General features: G+C 40.2%; 1 protein-coding gene across 1 annotated transcript in view; it reads left to right on the top strand.

Moving 5' to 3' along the window:
* Positions 1-17169, top strand: part of LOC111145396 (dystrotelin) — a 54170-nt gene that overhangs the window by 12028 nt on the left and 24973 nt on the right. Inside the window, exons 6-9 of the mRNA XM_022500276.1 lie at positions 2255-2326; positions 2549-2712; positions 7026-7137; positions 8820-8965. Coding sequence (XP_022355984.1) covers positions 2255-2326; positions 2549-2712; positions 7026-7137; positions 8820-8965 — 494 coding nt within the window. The remainder of the gene's footprint in view (positions 1-2254; positions 2327-2548; positions 2713-7025; positions 7138-8819; positions 8966-17169) is intronic.

Raw genomic sequence — 17169 nt, 5'->3', positions numbered from 1 at the left:
GTCTCTTTCTCCTGCACTTGCTCTCTCTCTCTCTCTCAAATAAATAAATAAATAAATCTTTAAAAAAGAGAGAGAGAGAAAGAAAAACCTATCCAAAGTTACCTGTGTTTTGATTTGGTCTTAACATCTCATGTTCGTATTGATCATAATAATTAATATTTCATTTGTTCTAGAAATTCCCAGTAATATTCAACATGTTCATATTTTTTCAAATGGAGTGGTGATTTTTTAAAAATTTAGAAAGTTAAACATCAGGCATAGGTATTTCAGAGCTGTTCTGGTGGTGGTGGTGGCACATAGATCCCATTGCCAGCTTTCTGCTGACTCTCAGGCATATCTGCCAGAGCAGAGGTACTACCCAGGCATCCTCATACCTCCAGACTCAAGCTGGTGGAGAGCCAGAGAGAGTGGCAAAGTCTGTCCACCCATTTATGCAGTCTGACTTAAAAGGGTTGGGGGGGAGCTTAGGTGAATATTATGAAAGTAGGTGTTCTGAGGGGCATTTTCCTTTTCTTGGAGAAATCCTTGTTCTCACTTTGTAACTACTGTAGCCCCAAACCAGCACCCTACCCAACAAGCCCTAAAAATGTGCTCTTGTTCCAGGCTCAACTGAGGTCAATGAGCCGCTGAAATGGCAGCTCCAACAGGGCTCCGTCTCCCACATTAGGACGCTCCTGAGAAAACTCTTAGGAAGGTGGAAATTTGCATAGCAAATTATCCTCCCATTGACTTCCATTAAGAACTCAGAGATGGATTCCCATAGAAAATTCCAGGCCTCACCATGTGATTCAAACCACTCCCCCAAGAATCCTAATTATCATTTCAAGTGGCGTTCTGCCTGGGGTAGCATGCTATCTAAGCCACATGCAATCTTCCATAGCACACCTGCAAGAAATTAGTCAAATGGGCAATTAATCCACAAAATCTTTGTGCACATACTTAAAGCCAAAAATGGAGGTTAAAATCCACTACAGAAGTGAGTTTTCTTTTGATTGATGTCAGCATCACATAGCCGGCAAATGAACCCCATCTGATCCCCTTCCCTTATTTTACAAGAAGTTAACCCCCCTTTCCAAGGGCTCAGAAACACCCTCTAAATAAGTGTCCAGCTAGTTCCTCAACACTCACAGGCCACAGTATGGATAATGAGTTAGTTTTTCAGACAAAGGCCAAGTGACATAGGGAGCAGTTACTTCTGTTCAGCTGGTGATGGGGTTATTATCAATTTAAAGTACAGCCATCTTGTCACTATTACGCAAATGTTTGTTGACTCCTGCCTGGCTAATTGTCAGCAAAGTGGTTCTAAGTGCCACTTTCCTGATTAGAAGAATGTTTATTCGAGTTGATGGACTCAGCAGGGAGGTCTTCGAAATTACTTTTGAGCTTGCAGGCAATGCCTCTTGACAGCCTGTGCTGGAGAAGACATCAGACATGAAATGAGGACTCGTGACCACATGGGCATAAATGGAGGTGACAGGTACACGTATCTGTGCATCTAGATATGTCAGAGCCAAGTCCCTGGCCCTCCTGGCAGTCACAAGGGATCCTTAGTCCCTAAGTGAAAATCCTTTGGTCACCTTGATTGAAAGATGGAAACCAGCACAGATGGAACCTTTGGAACCCCTACAATGTGAGTCCAAAGGACAAAGCTCTGTGACCCCACCCTCCTCAACAGAGTAAGGAGTCATGAAGTGAGATCTCAATTCTGCAGCTAAATCACGTTCTATTTTTACCCGGAGCAAAATATTAAATCTCAAGTGCCCCTTGCTTTAAACAAGGATAATGACTACTGCCCTCGCTCCGAAATTGGTGTTTGTTAAAATGGGATGCTATGAAAGTGTTTGGAAAGATTTTTCTTAAAACGGCTCTGAACATGAATACAGTATCATTGTTACATATAATTAATTCACAAGTAAAGAAGGGCAAAGCAGGGTGAAAATAACATCCCTGGGAGCATAAGAAGTGAAACAATGGAAGCCGTCCCCGTACTGCCCCAATTGCTGGACACTCTTCTCAGTCTCCCCCTTCCTCCTGGCTCCCTTCCTCTCCCATGTTCATTCATTCTCCCCATTCAGACATTGCACAAAACCCGCACATTTCTCATCTGCTTGAATGAGGGCAGTTCATCCAGTGTCATACACCAAGTACTTGTGAGTCCGTGGCTGGAAGCACCAGGACGCAGGCGTGCTGATTCCAGGGGTCATGTATTTCTCCAGCTTCTCATGGCTGACATGGGGTTTCCTGCCTCTTGTAGATCCCAGCTGTCGTAGGGGAGAGTCGTGCTCTGTGCTCTGTGGAAAGCGCTACCCGCAGCTGTTTCCAAGGGGTGAGTGCCATGCAAATGTCCCCCGGAGTTGGGGGCAGACATGTGTGCTAACTGGTTCAAATGACAGAACGGTGACTGGGCACAACATCCCAGACAACCTAGTATAAGATACAAACTTCTTTGGCAGAAACAGCCAGAAAAGAAGATAAAACTACGTTTTCCTCTGCACTAGAGACCAAAGTCATGCCTGGCAACATATTTGAGTGAGCCATTGTTTTTCAGGTGTTGAGCCCAACAATCAAAGAAGAAAAATTCCTGTCTTGGTTACAGTCTGAGCCTCCCATCCTCCTGTGGCTCCCAACCTGCTACCGGTTATCTGCTACAGAAATGGTCACTCACCCTGCCCGGTGTAGAATCTGCAGGAACTTTCCAATCACAGGACTGAGGTACAGTCACTCATCAATATTTCACAGACAGTCATGCTCCAAAGGGGTCTAGGGGTGGAGCTGCATCCCTCCAGATTCTTCTGTGGTCCTCACACATTTGGAACTCATTTGATATTTTGGGGTCAATAATTTTCTGCATGGGGGATCTTGGTTGACAATAAATTATATTTTATCTTCTACAGCTAATAGAATATTAAATTCTCCCATTGACACATGGTCTGATCAATAAACATTTTTATTCCTCTAAGAGAAAAATATTTTTTCTTCTGTTACAAAAAAAAAAAAAAAAAAAAACCCACTTCTAAATACTTTGGAATCATGCATAAGAATTATAGTAATAATAATAGTTTATTAAGTGTTAAGTTGAGTGGTTCACATGGATCATTTCATTTAAGGACTTGCTAAAACCTCTATAAAAGGTGGTATTACTATCCCCAGTTTGCAGAGAAGCTAAATAACTTGCACATGGTCAGCAAGTAATTACTGGCAGCCTGAATCCCCAGGCACTGCTTTGCAACCATGATGCCATGCTGCCTCCCAGTGTAGACAACTGGGAACAGGGTCTCAGGAACCAAAGGAAAAATCAGGTTTGCAGGGAGGGGCACAGCTTACACCAGATCCTCACTCTGCTTAGAGGAAAGGGCAGATTGGGAAGCTAGGGGAGATCTTTCCATATCTTTGAAGACAGTCAAACCCTACCTTAGGAAAAGGGTGTTGTTGGTCTCTCGTAAATAAAACAGTAAGGAAGTGAAATTAAAGTCAGATAGACTGGTGGAGGAAAGAAGGAAACTGGCAGGTCAAGACCAGGCACAGGGATGCCATTATCCTGGTGAATGAATGCCGGCAGGGGCTGAAGGTGTAGTAGGACTGACTCGCTGGGACAGCTGGCTTGCTAAAAACAAGTCAAAGAATGGGGTGCCCAGAAGGGGCAGGAGTGAGGACTTGGGGACTCTGTTCTTCTCATCTTATACTTTCAGATCTTAACTAACCCAGATGGTAAACATGCCCCCCGCGGATATAAAATGCATCTGCTGGGTCCACTAGGAAGCTGGAAGATTCTAATTTTGTCAAGAAAACAAAGTGGGTTTGCAGAGAATTCTGAGGACATGGTGACATTTCACTCATGAAAACCTCTCTGCAAATAACTATCCTTTAAGCAATAAAACATAAATGGAAAGGACCTTTGGAAACCGAGCAAACCGAACCAAAGAAATCTCCACACCACAATGAAATATAAACTCTCTTAGTATTGGACCGTGGAGGAACATGAATAGGATTTATCATGTTATATGCACGTTGCGATCATTTAACCAACAAACACACACTAATTGAGTAGTTACTGCAAGCCCTGCCCTGGACAGGTACAGGATTCACTTTGCAATTATATAAAATACAACTTTTACGCTGAAATATTTTTTCAAAATTATTATGTGTAACATAAAGCAGATATTATTGCTCCTATTTTTTAAAGATTTTTATTTATTTATTTGACAGACAGAGATCACAAGTAGGCAGAGAGGCAGGCAGAGAGAGTGGAGGAAGCAGGCTCCCCGCTGAACAGAGAGCTTGATCCGAGGACCCTGGGATCATGACCTGAGCTGAAGGCAGAGGCTTTAACCTACTGAGTCACCCAGGCACCCCTATTGCTCCTATTTTATAAAGGAGTCTCAAAGAGCTTGAATGACACAGGTCATGCCAAGGCAGAGGGCAAGAAGTGCCATTTTTTAAGTTCAGGTTACCTCCCTTTCTATTGAGAATGAAATTCACTTCTTCTTAGAAATGCCTCTGTGCAAACCATCCTTCATCCTAGACATCCAAGGCAATGTAAAGTTCTCATACATGCAGACACCTAGATGACCTGCACAAGGCCATTAACCTCTCTGGACCTCAGTTTCTTTATAAGTAAAATAAGGAGGGCTGGGCCCATTGGAGTGCTAGGCTTCTTTTAGCTGTAACCTTCTGCGTCTATTAGAAATTATTTGAATTTATGACAGTCCTAACCTTAAACTTGTTTTTTGGCTCTCCCAAACTCCAGCAATAACCTCAAGGCTTTACGTTTTAGTGAGATTAATAAAGTCATTTTAGAGCAGAAGTGTTTGCAGACCTGGAGGTAACAGCAAGAAGGCAAAGGCTTAACCTTCTAAAATAAGAAAAAGTGCAAAGACCAGAGATTGGTGCTAAGCCAGTGTTATATTTTAGCAGGACACATCACATTTATGCTCTATAATAACCATGTAAGTTGAGTTAAGATTGGGAAAAAAAAACCAATTTGATTTTTTGTGGTAAAGTCATCAACAGACCAATCTCATTATTCATACTACACCTTTCCTTGTATACCTGTAGGTAGTTTCTGAGCATAAAGGAATTAATGCAAGGTTAGGGTCAGTGTATTGTCCCAGACAAGTCAAGGGCAGCCATACGGTAATGCTGGATAATGCGATCAGTACTTATAAATAATCCTTATTTAAAACATTGTATTATACATTTCTTGCAAACAGCAATTGTCTTCCCAATTACGCATGTTGAGTAATTTTCAAAGCTTTGTAAAATTTGCAAAGCCAAGAAGGCAGAGTTTACTAGTCCCATTTTCCTTGTGCATAAACTAAGTCATTCACTTAACTTCATTCAACTAATGGTCATTAAAAAATCTGCAGTGTTAACTAGGTATCCTCTCAACAGCTGAGCTGAAGTTTCCACTTCGTGGTCACTAGTAATGGTGGTGTGTGCATCTGCCTCAAGCCTCTGGCACTGGTGGTCTATGCTAGTTGCTAAAATAGCTATTTCTCCATTCGGGTGGTATCCCTGGGCTCAAAGCCTACTTCTACCACTGACCAAGAAGTTGTGTAACTTGGTGTCAGTTGCTTAAAATCTAATTGATTCAGTTTCTTCATCTGGAAAAACGATAATCATAAGAACACCTTCCCTTAAAGAGCTTTCATGGTGATGACCCGTGTGTCAACACATGTATACTGCCTGCCCTTTAGTAAGTGTTCCAAAACATTACCTACTATTCTAGCCACTGGACACTATTTATTAATAGTGTAAGATATTATTAATATCTTACCGTGGAACTAGGTATTGGGGTACAGCAATGAACAAGGGCAGCTGATGGTTGATCTCACAGACCTTACATTCTCTTGCTCTGCCATCCAGCCTCAGGGGCATTCCAAGTTTTGATTCCTCTGTTCTTTAGAATAATCCAAATGTCTGAAATTCAGGTCTGATAGATGTGAGGTGCTCCAAACCCTCCTTCGTGGCTCCAGCCCCCTTCCCTCACTCTTCCTTCTCTTTGTGATTTCATCCTCATTGGTCCCCAGCCCAAAGGCGCACTTCCTCCATGAAAACTTCTCACCCACCGTCAGGTGTCTCTGCCTCTCTCCCTCCTATCGCATTTGCCTTCCAATGCCTCATACGTGGTGCATAATCACATATTGCTTAACTTTGCTAGTTAGTACTGCAAGCTTCCCTAACCTCTTTCTGCAGCAAGACATGAAATTTGAAGAGCACAGAGATGTGGTATCACCCTATTTTCCCTGAGTGTTATGAGACACCCCTCCTTCCCACCGTGTCTCAAGATACTCTCCTCCCCTGTTACCACCGGAGACTTAAGGATGCCACCGTATGTATGGGAAGGACTTCAGTGTTGACGTGTTAGGAAACTTGGTTGCAGGGGTCTCTCCCCGACTCTCTCCCCCACACGGTGGCTAGAAGAACTAGCCCTCCTCCACCCCGTTTCTTTCCTACAGACAGACTTCTAGAAAATCGCAAATTTTATTTCAGATTCTTTGTCCACAATTTTATCTTCCCCAGTACCATGCAGGAATGCAGGTCCAGTGTTATCAGATGTTGACAATTTTCAAAAGGAGTCAAAGGTCAGAATATACTGAAAAATCTCGTGGTTTATTTTATTTTTTAAGTGGGCAGCTAAATTCAAAATATATGAATGCGTTGTGCAGCCATAGAAAAGGTGGCCCCGGACTTAGGGGTCTATCCCAAGGTTTGTGGCACACAGTACCTTGCATAGGCAACGTGCTTGGTATATTCGCGGGGGCATGAATCAGACTTCTAGACTGTAGTCTGTTGGGTGAAACTATGTTAATATAATGCCATATTATAAAAAGTACCACCAAAAGATTAATTCTTTGAGTAAATAAACATGTTAGAGTCATTTAACATCTCTACAAAGTTTGGGAGAAGTTTTGCACTTCCTTGATAGCGTAGATGTCTCCTGTATGTTTTGAGGTGCTCATTGTACACCTGATCTGCTCACGGGCTGGTTGTGACATTATCCGCACTTCCACTGTTATTGGCAGATACCGCTGTCTGAAGTGTCTCAACTTTGACCTCTGCCAAGCGTGCTTCTTTGCTGGGCTTCACAGAGGATCTCCCCAGAAGGTCCATCCTGTGATGGAGGTCTGCGTCCAGGTAACCTCTAACCCACTGCACACCAATGATTTATGAATCCAGTCAGGGCAAGCTGCAGCAACTAAAGAACTTTCCCTGGATAAACCACAGATTTTGTTCCTTTCATTCATGATAATATTTAAGGAAGTAACAAGGAAGTAACAAACTCCACTGAAAATACCTCTCAATATCCATATGCTTTCTCTACATCATAGATTTTAATAGAACCTTTGGGGACATGTAAAGGCCAAACAGAGTTCAATCTCATGGGACTGGTCCCACAATATATGGCAGAAAATATCTGAGGAATAAAAGGGGAGAAACACTGGAAGTGAGTACGGGTTCAAAGAAAAGGTTTGGTTTGGTAAAAATGAGAAAATCAGGTTTCCGATTACTACTATCTTTGGGGGAAACTTTTCTCTTTTCACATGTCTCTTCCCGAAATTCCAGTATTTTTTCTTTAGGAAAAATGAAAGGGAAAAATTACTATCTACCTTTGGATGGAAAGAATAGAAAACTAGGACTTCATAGTTGCCTTTTAAATGTTCTTTAAGAAAATTCTAAATACTCAGCAAGAGAATTCAGACCTTTTGAAGAAAAAAGAGAAATAGGATAGTCAAATTTAAGCAAAGAGCATTTTCATTTTCCCGGAAAGAACACTTTCTTCTCTTCATTAAGTTCCTATTACTCAGTTTCTCTGTACAGAGGTATCACCCTCAAACAGGGCAGTAGTGAAGGGTGTTGGTTAGCTATCCCTACCAAGGACAGATTTCCCTCCTTCTCTTTAACATGAATGGTCCACTAAAGTCAAGTGCTTGGAGCGTATTAAAGAATTCCCAGTGGGCATTGTTTTGCTGAACTTGGATAACCCAGATGCTCAGGTTCCTTGGCCCATCAGCTCCCTTTTCCTAAAACTCAGGGAAGGAATAGGACTTATCGATGTTAGACTGACACCGTGTGGTCATTTTGTTATTACACTTCAGATTTCAAGGGCTGAAAATTTTTAATAAGATACCTCATTCCTTTGTTCTTTTGGCAAAGGTTCTTTTTTTTTTTTAAAGATTTTATTTATTTATTTGACAGACAGAGGTCACAAGTAGGCAGAGAGGCAGGCAGAGGGAGAGAGGAGGAAGCAGGCTCCCCGCTGAACAGAGAGCCCGATGCAGGGCTCGATCCCAGGATCCTGGGATCATGACCTCAACGGAAGGCAGAGGTTTTAACTCACTGAGCCACCCAGGCACCCCTTGGCAAAGGTTCTTAATGTGGGGTTGACGGGTGGACCTCAGAGGGTCTGTGAATCCACTGAAATTTTACACAGAATTAAATGTATGGCATTTTTCTGGAGATAAATCCACCAGCGATCATCCAGTTCTGAAGAGAATCCACACCCCAACTGTTGGCAGCCCTGGATTTAGCCCTGCTCCGTACCCCTTCTTGCTTTAGAATTCCACGTTCCTGGATCGATTTCAGGAAGAGGGGTTAATTGTAAGCAAGTGGTATTTAATTTGGAAACTTACACTCTGGACAAGCAGAGACGGTGGCAAGACATTCAGGTAGTACAGAAGGAAGATGATTTTTCTGAGGACATAAAAGTGAGTGGAGTAATTCCAAAGATTTTCGTGGTGGCCAGTTTGCCCAAATGAGGAAAAAAGACCTGGGTACTCTGATAGGACTCTCCTTTTTACTGGTGGCCGTTCCGGCAGATGTCGGCAAAGGAGAATACAAAATGCCTGGCCAGGACCCTCAGAAGCAACCTGCTCCGAGGACGCAGGAGAAAAGAAACTTCGAGAAGGTGGTGGCTGCTGGACCAGGCGACTCCAGGGAAGCTGGCTAATGACGCACAGGCCAGGTGAGTGTCTGTGAGTGACAGTCCTGCAGAGCGGCAGCCCGGCCTGGTTTCCTAATGCTGGTCAGAAAGAAGGCAGGAGGCTGGGCTGGCTGAGGGCTGAAGACGCACTTCCCTTCCAGAAATGATCCTTAATTTTCAAACAGAACAAGAGGCACAAAATACTTCTAAATGGCCCATCCCATCTTTTAGAATTATTCCAACTAAAGCATCAAACACAGAAGACGCTTAACATTGAAGTATTTGAATGACTGCTTTATATCTCTGGGTTGTTTGGTTTTTGTTGTTGTTGTTTTTTTTTATATCTTTAGTTTCTATTCGTTTGCTTTTGAAAGGCTAACTTAGAATGAATACTTAATTTTTATTAAAAAGGGAAAGGAAAGACACTCAGAATCCTATCACTCACAGACAAATGCTAGTCACATGTTTGTACTACCAAAACAGGAATTATGCAGTAGATACAATATTACATTCTTCTTTTCTTTTCCGTATGGACAGTATTTCCCATGTCATTAGTTTCCAAAATATTATTTTTAATCGCCTCACTCTCATCCTTATAAGGAAGTATCATAACATACAAGGAATCCCTTATATCATTGAACATTTTGGTTATTTTTAGAATTTGCCCCCTGAAATTCTGTAGTCAACATCCCTATTCATGCATCTTCCTATAGTTTTAATATTTTACTAAGATAAATTTACTCCAATAAAATCATTGGATCAAAAGTTGTTAACTCTGTTAACTCTCAAAATTCAGAACACCAAATTGTGCTCCAGAGGGCTAAGCCAAAAGATGCCCAACACCACCGATATATGAGGTCACCCATCACTTACCAAAAGATTACCAGCCTAAAGATGACTTTAAAAAGTCTTTGTGATAAGGCCACTTGGCTGGCTCTGTAGGTAGAGCATACAACTCTTGATCTTGTGGATTGTGAGGTCAAGCCCCACATTGGGTGCAGAGATTACTTAAAATTAAATCTTTTTTTTTTTTTACAAAAGTCTTTGTGATGTTAATTTTGGAAGTAACCACTTCTTCAAAATTAAAAATTGTAGAAAATAAAGCAAAAAGATAATGTTTCTGTGGGCTTATGATCATCAAAATTTGGGAGGAAAAAAAAAACCCAGAAATATTAATTCACTACCATTTTATCTAGTGAGAGTAGAACAGATAGATTTAAATCAGAATGGTATTCATTTAGTAATTCCTTTTGTAATTCCTAATCTCTTCTCAGACACCCACCAGCCTATTTCTGTCTCAATCCTAGACCTTATTTTTAGGGTCCTTTTGTCACTTTCCAATCTAAACAAGTTTTTATAGCTCTTTAAAGGAAAAAGTATATGTTGACATTACAATTAGATGCCATTTATTATACCTATATCACATTTACTTAGCAGGTTGTTATCAATATATCTTCAAAGTTAGAGAATTTATCATTTGATGTGTATCTTTAATATAGTACAAGGAATTTAAAAATAAGAACAGAGATACCAGGTACCAATTCATCTGTCTTCTTCAAGGCAGGTTTCATCCTTCCCTAGCAAAGGAACAATACAATGTGTCGATTAGTCATCTGGATTTATTGAATACTTGAGATCTTGTCTAAATTCCTACATTCTCATACTTAGAACACAAAGATCCAGACTCTTAATTTGATTTCTTTTGGCCACTGAAGCCAGACCGATGTTTTGAAAGTAAAAATATGATGGCATCCCTCATGTGCCCACCTCCCCCAAACTCCTAGCCTCAAGTCCCTCCATTCTCCTCCCATTGTTTTAAGCTAAAAACTAGAAGTCATAATGGCTTAGAAAAGTTCTGCATATTCCTCCCGCCCAAACCTCTCCAGTTTCATCTCCCCAGCCCCACATTGTCTGTGCTCCAGTCCTCATTCCTTCCTCCTCCCCACAAGACTAAGCCAGATCCGCCCCTCTGATGACTTAAACCTTTACCTTAAGGAAGTATCCCAAGCGCACCAACCTGCATGGTTTGAGCCTCACTCCTAAAGACCTAGAGGGGGAACACCTGGGAGGCTCAGTTGTTTAAGCTTCCGACACGTGGTTTTGGCTCAGGTCATGATCTCAGGGTCATAGGACAGAGCCCTGAGTTAGGCTCCAGACTGGGCATGGGGATTGCTTAAGATTCTGTCTCTCCCTCTCTTTTTGCCGCCTTCTCCCCTTTGCACACATGCACATGCGCTCGCTCTCGCTCTCTCAAAAATAATAGTAATAATAATAATAAAGACCCGTAGAGGTCTTTGTTCAAATGCAATCTCATCCATAAGTCCATTCGCGACTACTTAACATTTCAGCCCCTGTCCCCCTCTGGCACTCACAATCCTTCTCCCTTGCTTTATTTTTCTTCAGAGCATTTCATCAGTACCTTACACCCTATATATTTTACTTTTATTTTTTGTTTGTTTGGTATAATGTAAGCTCAGGGGCAGGGCTGGAGAAATTTTTATTGTTTCCAGATATATTTCCAGAATCTATAACTAATGTCTAAATTTGACAAATGCTCAATAAATGTGTATTGAATGATGGATCAATGGGCTGAATAATACAATGAGGGATGTGTGATGAAGGGACTGATGGGGGTAATAAGGTAGGTCACGAACTCTTTTAGAATGGAGCATGGGAAAGTGTCACAAGAGTGATTACAAAGTGTTGGGAGAAGGTAGTGAAATTCGATTGAGCTTTGTCCTCAGTCAGGTGTGTAGCCTTGGGGAAGTGGCTTCAGGTTTTTATGACTCAGTGTCTTCACCTGATAGTAGAGATAACCTGTCCTACTCCCAGAGTAGCATCAGTAGAGATAAGAGGAGGAAAGGAAATTCAATTGCTATGCAAAGCTAAAGGGTTTTAGAATGTCAGTGTGTTCTACTCTGTCCACCTGAGTACAACAGTGTTCCCCAAAGTAAAACTCTTACGTAATAATTTTCAGCTTCACCTAGATATTAATGAGTTCAGAAATTCTGATTAGTGTCTTATCTAGGAGAAAGGAATATGGGACATTATTATTTAACAATGTGGTAAGAGGCAAAACACATTCTTAATATCTATTAAGTTGACACATTAGTACTGACCATCTTCTAAGAGATTTGTGATTTTGCCAAGTGATGATACTAAATTCATTCATTGATTTAGCAAATATTCTGCAAGGTAATAAGCCTCCTTTTCATGTGGTTTCACTTACTTTACATATAATAGTTTACACTGAGAACACTTTCACTTGCAAAAAAACATAACTGAAAGTTAGGTGCCAAAATATCAACACTGTTATTAAATAGTTTTGGAAGTTCTTGCAAATATAATAAAAAAGAAAATTAAAACAGTGAAACAGACAAAATTACTTTCATTTGCAGCTAATATGATTTTAAGTTCCCAAGAAAGCTCAGGTAGCTCTAGTAAAAATAACTAGAATAAATAGGCTTTGAGTGGTGGGAAATAAAACGCATACACACAGATTAGTAGGTCTTCATTATGATAGTAGTCGTCAGCTAGAAATTTTATTAAAATCCCCTTTACAGTACCTGTAAAAATTATTTTAAAGAGAAACTTGGAAAAAAAAAAGCTTAGCAAAAAGGATACAAAAACCACATTTAAAAAAAACTATAATATTTCAGAATACAGCAAATAAGACCTGAATGAAAGGAGAAACATACCAAATTCCTGGAAGAGAAGACTCTGGCATAAGAATTGTACATGCTCCAAAAATTAATACAGTTGATTCTCATTATTCACAGATTCTGTATTTATGAATGCACTTACTCATGAAAATTTATGTATAACCCTGAAATCAATACTTGTGATGTTTCCCTGGTCATCTGCAGACAGGCACAGAGTGGCAAAAAATTTGAACTGTTGATGTACCCCTGAGGTCGAACTGAGAATCATTCTGTCTTCTAGTTTCAGCTCTCATACCATAAACACATCCTTTTCTCATTTTTGTGCTTTTTAATGGTGATTTCACTATTGCAAATTGCCCCCAAACACCGTGCGGAAATGTTGTCTGCTCTTCCTAAGCACAGGAAGGTTATGAAGCGCCTTAAGAAGAAAATATGTATGTTAAATAACCTCCTTTCAAGCATGAGTTATAGTGCTGTTGACATAAGTTCTGTGTGAATGAACTGACAGTATGTATTAAATAAGGTATCCATATACAAGACACGCATAAAACAAAGTTATATGTTGCTTGGATGACAAAAATAATCTGACCAGAGACTAGCAAGAACCTAACCTTTTATTTCCCCTGGAAGCAATGGGTCAATTTTCCCTAATTCATAGTTAACAGTGACTGTGTAGAGTATAATGGCCATCAGTAATGAGAATCAATTGTATTTAAACTAAGTGCGTTTCCAAATAGAATCACGATGTTTTTTAAATAGGAAAAAATTATTTTGAAGACATTTTTGGAATAATAAATTAAATAAGGATATTTAAAATTATGACATTGAAGACTAGTGGGAAGGGATGTTCTTCAACAGATATTAAAATTTACTATAGACAACTAAGACCAAATAGTATTATATAAAAAAAGAATGGGGGGCACTTGAGTGGCTCAACTGGTTTAAGCATATGACTTTTGATTACAGTTCAGTTCATGATCCTGGGGTCATGGGATCGAGCCCTCTGTCTGGCTCTGGGCTGAGCATGGATCCTGCTTGATATTCTCTCTCTTCCTCTTTCTCTGCCCCTCCCTGCTTGCTCTCTCTCTCTCTCTCTCTAAAAAATAAAATGGAATAGACATATAGATCTGAGGACAAGAATTCAAAATTTAATGATTGATATAAGCCTAAATGGGAACCCAACATATGATAAATGTGGTGTTTTCATTCACCAAAAAAAAAAAAAAAAAATGCATAATTGGCTATCCATCTGGGAGTGTGCTTGGCAGGTCCAAAGAACAGCAAGGAAGCCACTGTGGCAGAGTGCTAGAAAGAGGAGATGCTGAGAATAGTCTAGAGGGAAGGCAGGGTGGAGGCAAGGGTAGAAGCAAGGTCACGTAACTTTCTAAGTGTTCTTCTACTGTTTCAGTTTTTAATGTTAAGTTTGAATTTCAGTCCATTTGGAATTTATTTCAGCAAGGGTCTGGCTCTGCTTTCTTTCAGATGCATAGCCAATTATGCTAACTTTTCCCCAGTTAATTAAAATGCCAACTTTATCACATATCAGATTTCCTTATATACTTGGATCAATTAAGATAACTTATATTCTCATCCTCAGATCTATGGGTCAATTCTTGTATTTTTTTTTTAATTTTGATACAAGCGTAACTTTATTAAAGCAGAGAACTGAACATAATTTTAAAGGACATTGTTAAAAGGACTTCACCTCCATCATCTCTTCTAACTTATATCTTCATTGAGAAACTGTGCAAGGTTAAGTTTACTTCTTTCTAGTGCTGCTGTTTTGGCTCATCTTGGCAATCTCATCTTCATTTCTGATTCTGGCTCTGGAATTTCGGGATCACTTTCAGAGTCAACCTCCACAGTCTGACGCCTCCTGTTCATCCTAGCTGAAGCTGTCCCTTTTCTCTGTCCTCTGTTAGTCTTTTGCTGAGTGGATTTTGATGCTCGGGTTGCTTTTACATCCCTGAGAGGAGTTTTATATGCTTCTTTACTTTTTTCATCTTCAATTTGAAAAGCAGTCATAGTCCTGTTGGCATCCTGTGCCGCTACCACTTGGCCATCATATTCTTTATTTCCTTTTCCAACTGAATCTTGATTTCCTCCAGAGCTCTCAGACATGTCCTATCTTTTACTTGCTCCAGAATTTCATTCAACAAAACCAAAAGATCTTGAGCAAGGTTGCTACTGAGTTCTAAAGAACCCAAGGCTTTTGTATAGACCCGAATTTCTGGTGAACATGGACATGTTAAGATCTCATTGCAAATTTTTATAGCCAGATTGTCATGAACTGATAAGGCCTGATAATCTTGTGAATTCTTGGCCTGAGGATTTAATCCACTTGGTCTTGTAAAATCTACAAGATTGTATCTACTCTAATCTATTGTATAGTATAGTATTCCATAGTAAGTAGAAGGAGAAAACAGCTGTGATCTGAAATGGCAAGACTGTAGGTAGAGCAGGTTTGGGAGGAACGATCAGAAGTTCAGTTTGGGATATGTTAAGATTGAGATATCTCAGACATCACATGGAAATGTTGAATAGGCCATTCCCCATTCATGGTTGGAATTTGGAGGAAAGTCTCCCAGAGGTACAAATCTAGGAGTTGTTGGCATGATGGCTCTTCAAGCTGTGAGATTGTATGAGATCACCAAGGAGAGTATAGATAGGAAAAAGGAGGATAGAGGATTGAGCCCTACAACAGTCCACACTACAAACTTGGAGAGCAGAAGATGAGCCATTAGGGGAGACAAGAAAGATGAAAGATCTGGGAGAAAACCAAGAAAATGAGGAATCATGGAAGGCAGGTAAATAAAGTGTTTTAAGGAGGAGGGCGTGGTCTACTGTGCTAGGGCAAGTAAGAATTGGCCTTTGGACTTTGCAATGAAGGAATCATTGATGACCTCAAAAAGAGCAGGGTAGGACGGTGGTAGTAGAAAAAAAAACAGACTAGAGATGGTTTAAGAGAGAATGGGAGGTGAGGAATTAAAGATACCGAATACAATTCTTTCCAGGATTTGTTACAGTAAAGGGAACAAAGAGATAGTGTAGGTGGTAGGGTACCTGACATGAAGAGAATGTTTTGTTATGATGGGAAAAGTAACAGCATGTTTGAATACTGAAGGGGATGATCCTATAGGAATGAAATTACCACTAAATAGTAAATAAGGACACACATGACAGCACTGGAGGGGTGGAGCAATAAACCAGAAAGAACCTAAGAGTCTACCGGTAGAAAAATGGTGGAACACCCATGATACAGGCAGACGACAGAATATAATGAATCCACTTAAATGAACAAATTTAAGCACCTATCTATGACAGTAGAGAGCATTCATCATCCTCCATTAACAAAAAGAGTAAGTGGCAGAACAGTGTGCATGAAATGTCATTTTTGTTCCAAAAACAAATTCAGTATATGTATTTGATGTTTGTATGAGTACAGAAAACGGTATGGAACAACCCAAAGGAATCAAAATGATCTCACACAGGGTAGAAAGAGAATGTGTCACTCAAAGATATGTGACAAAGAAGTCCAGGGTTATCCCCAAATGCCCCACTGCTTAACTGCATAATTAGGTGTACCACACAATAATCACTTCTCTCCCTGTAAGCCCATCGTGTTCTGTAGAAATAAAATCGCATCATGTCAGTAACAATCATATGTTCATCTGTTCATTAAATATGAAATCTCTGTGAGCGAGGAGTTCTCTTCTTTTGTTTCCATCTTTTATCTGCAATAACTCAAGAGGGTGAGATGCTTTAAAATCACTTTTTGGGGCGCCTGGGAGGCTCCGTGGGTTAAGCCTCTGCCTTCGGCTCAGGTTATGATCCCATAGTCCTGGGATCGAGCCCCGCATCAGGCTCTCTGCTCCACAGGGAGCCTGCTTCTGCCTCTCTCTCTGCCTGCCTGCTTGTGATATCTCTCTCTCTCTCTCTCTCTCTCTGTCAAATAAATAAATAAAATATTTTAAAAATAAATAAAAAATAAAATCATTTTTGAATAAAGGAATGAAAGTAAGTGGAATTACATAAAATGGAATATGCCTGACCTTAAACTGACCACTCTATTCTATGTTCTTTCCAATATGACACAATAATTATGCACACATCTGTGCTCAGAACCCCTAGTATCTGACCTGAACAGGATGACCTTGGGGATTTTATGCAGTCATTCCTTAATTTCTTTGCATTCTTATTCCTAGATCATCAAGAAGGAGGGCAGTAAATAGAATCCCCATTTCCATTATTGGCCAATTGCTGTCTATCACCTAAGTAGTTGGATGGGAAAAGGCACAGGGGGGAAAAAAAAGTCATGCTACTTTAATGCTATTTTGAATATCAAAGTTAATATCTGATTTAACATTTTCTTTTTTTTTTTTTTCTTTCTTTTTTTTTTTTTTAATTTTATTTTTCATAAACATATAATATCTTTTTATCCCCAGGGGTACAGGTCTGTGAATCGCCAGGTTTACACACTTCACAGCACTCACCATAGCACATACCCTCCCCAATGTCCATAATCCCACCCCCCCATCCCCCCTCCCGCCATTAACCCTCAGTTTGTTTTGTGAGATTAAGAGT

The sequence above is a fragment of the Enhydra lutris genome, unplaced genomic scaffold, assembly GCF_002288905.1.
Source record: "Enhydra lutris kenyoni isolate GAN:26980312 unplaced genomic scaffold, ASM228890v2 scaffoldscaffold1, whole genome shotgun sequence".
Classification (NCBI taxonomy): domain Eukaryota; kingdom Metazoa; phylum Chordata; class Mammalia; order Carnivora; family Mustelidae; genus Enhydra; species Enhydra lutris.
The sequence above is the reverse complement of the archived record's forward strand: the minus strand, read 5'-3'. Positions and strand labels throughout refer to the sequence as shown.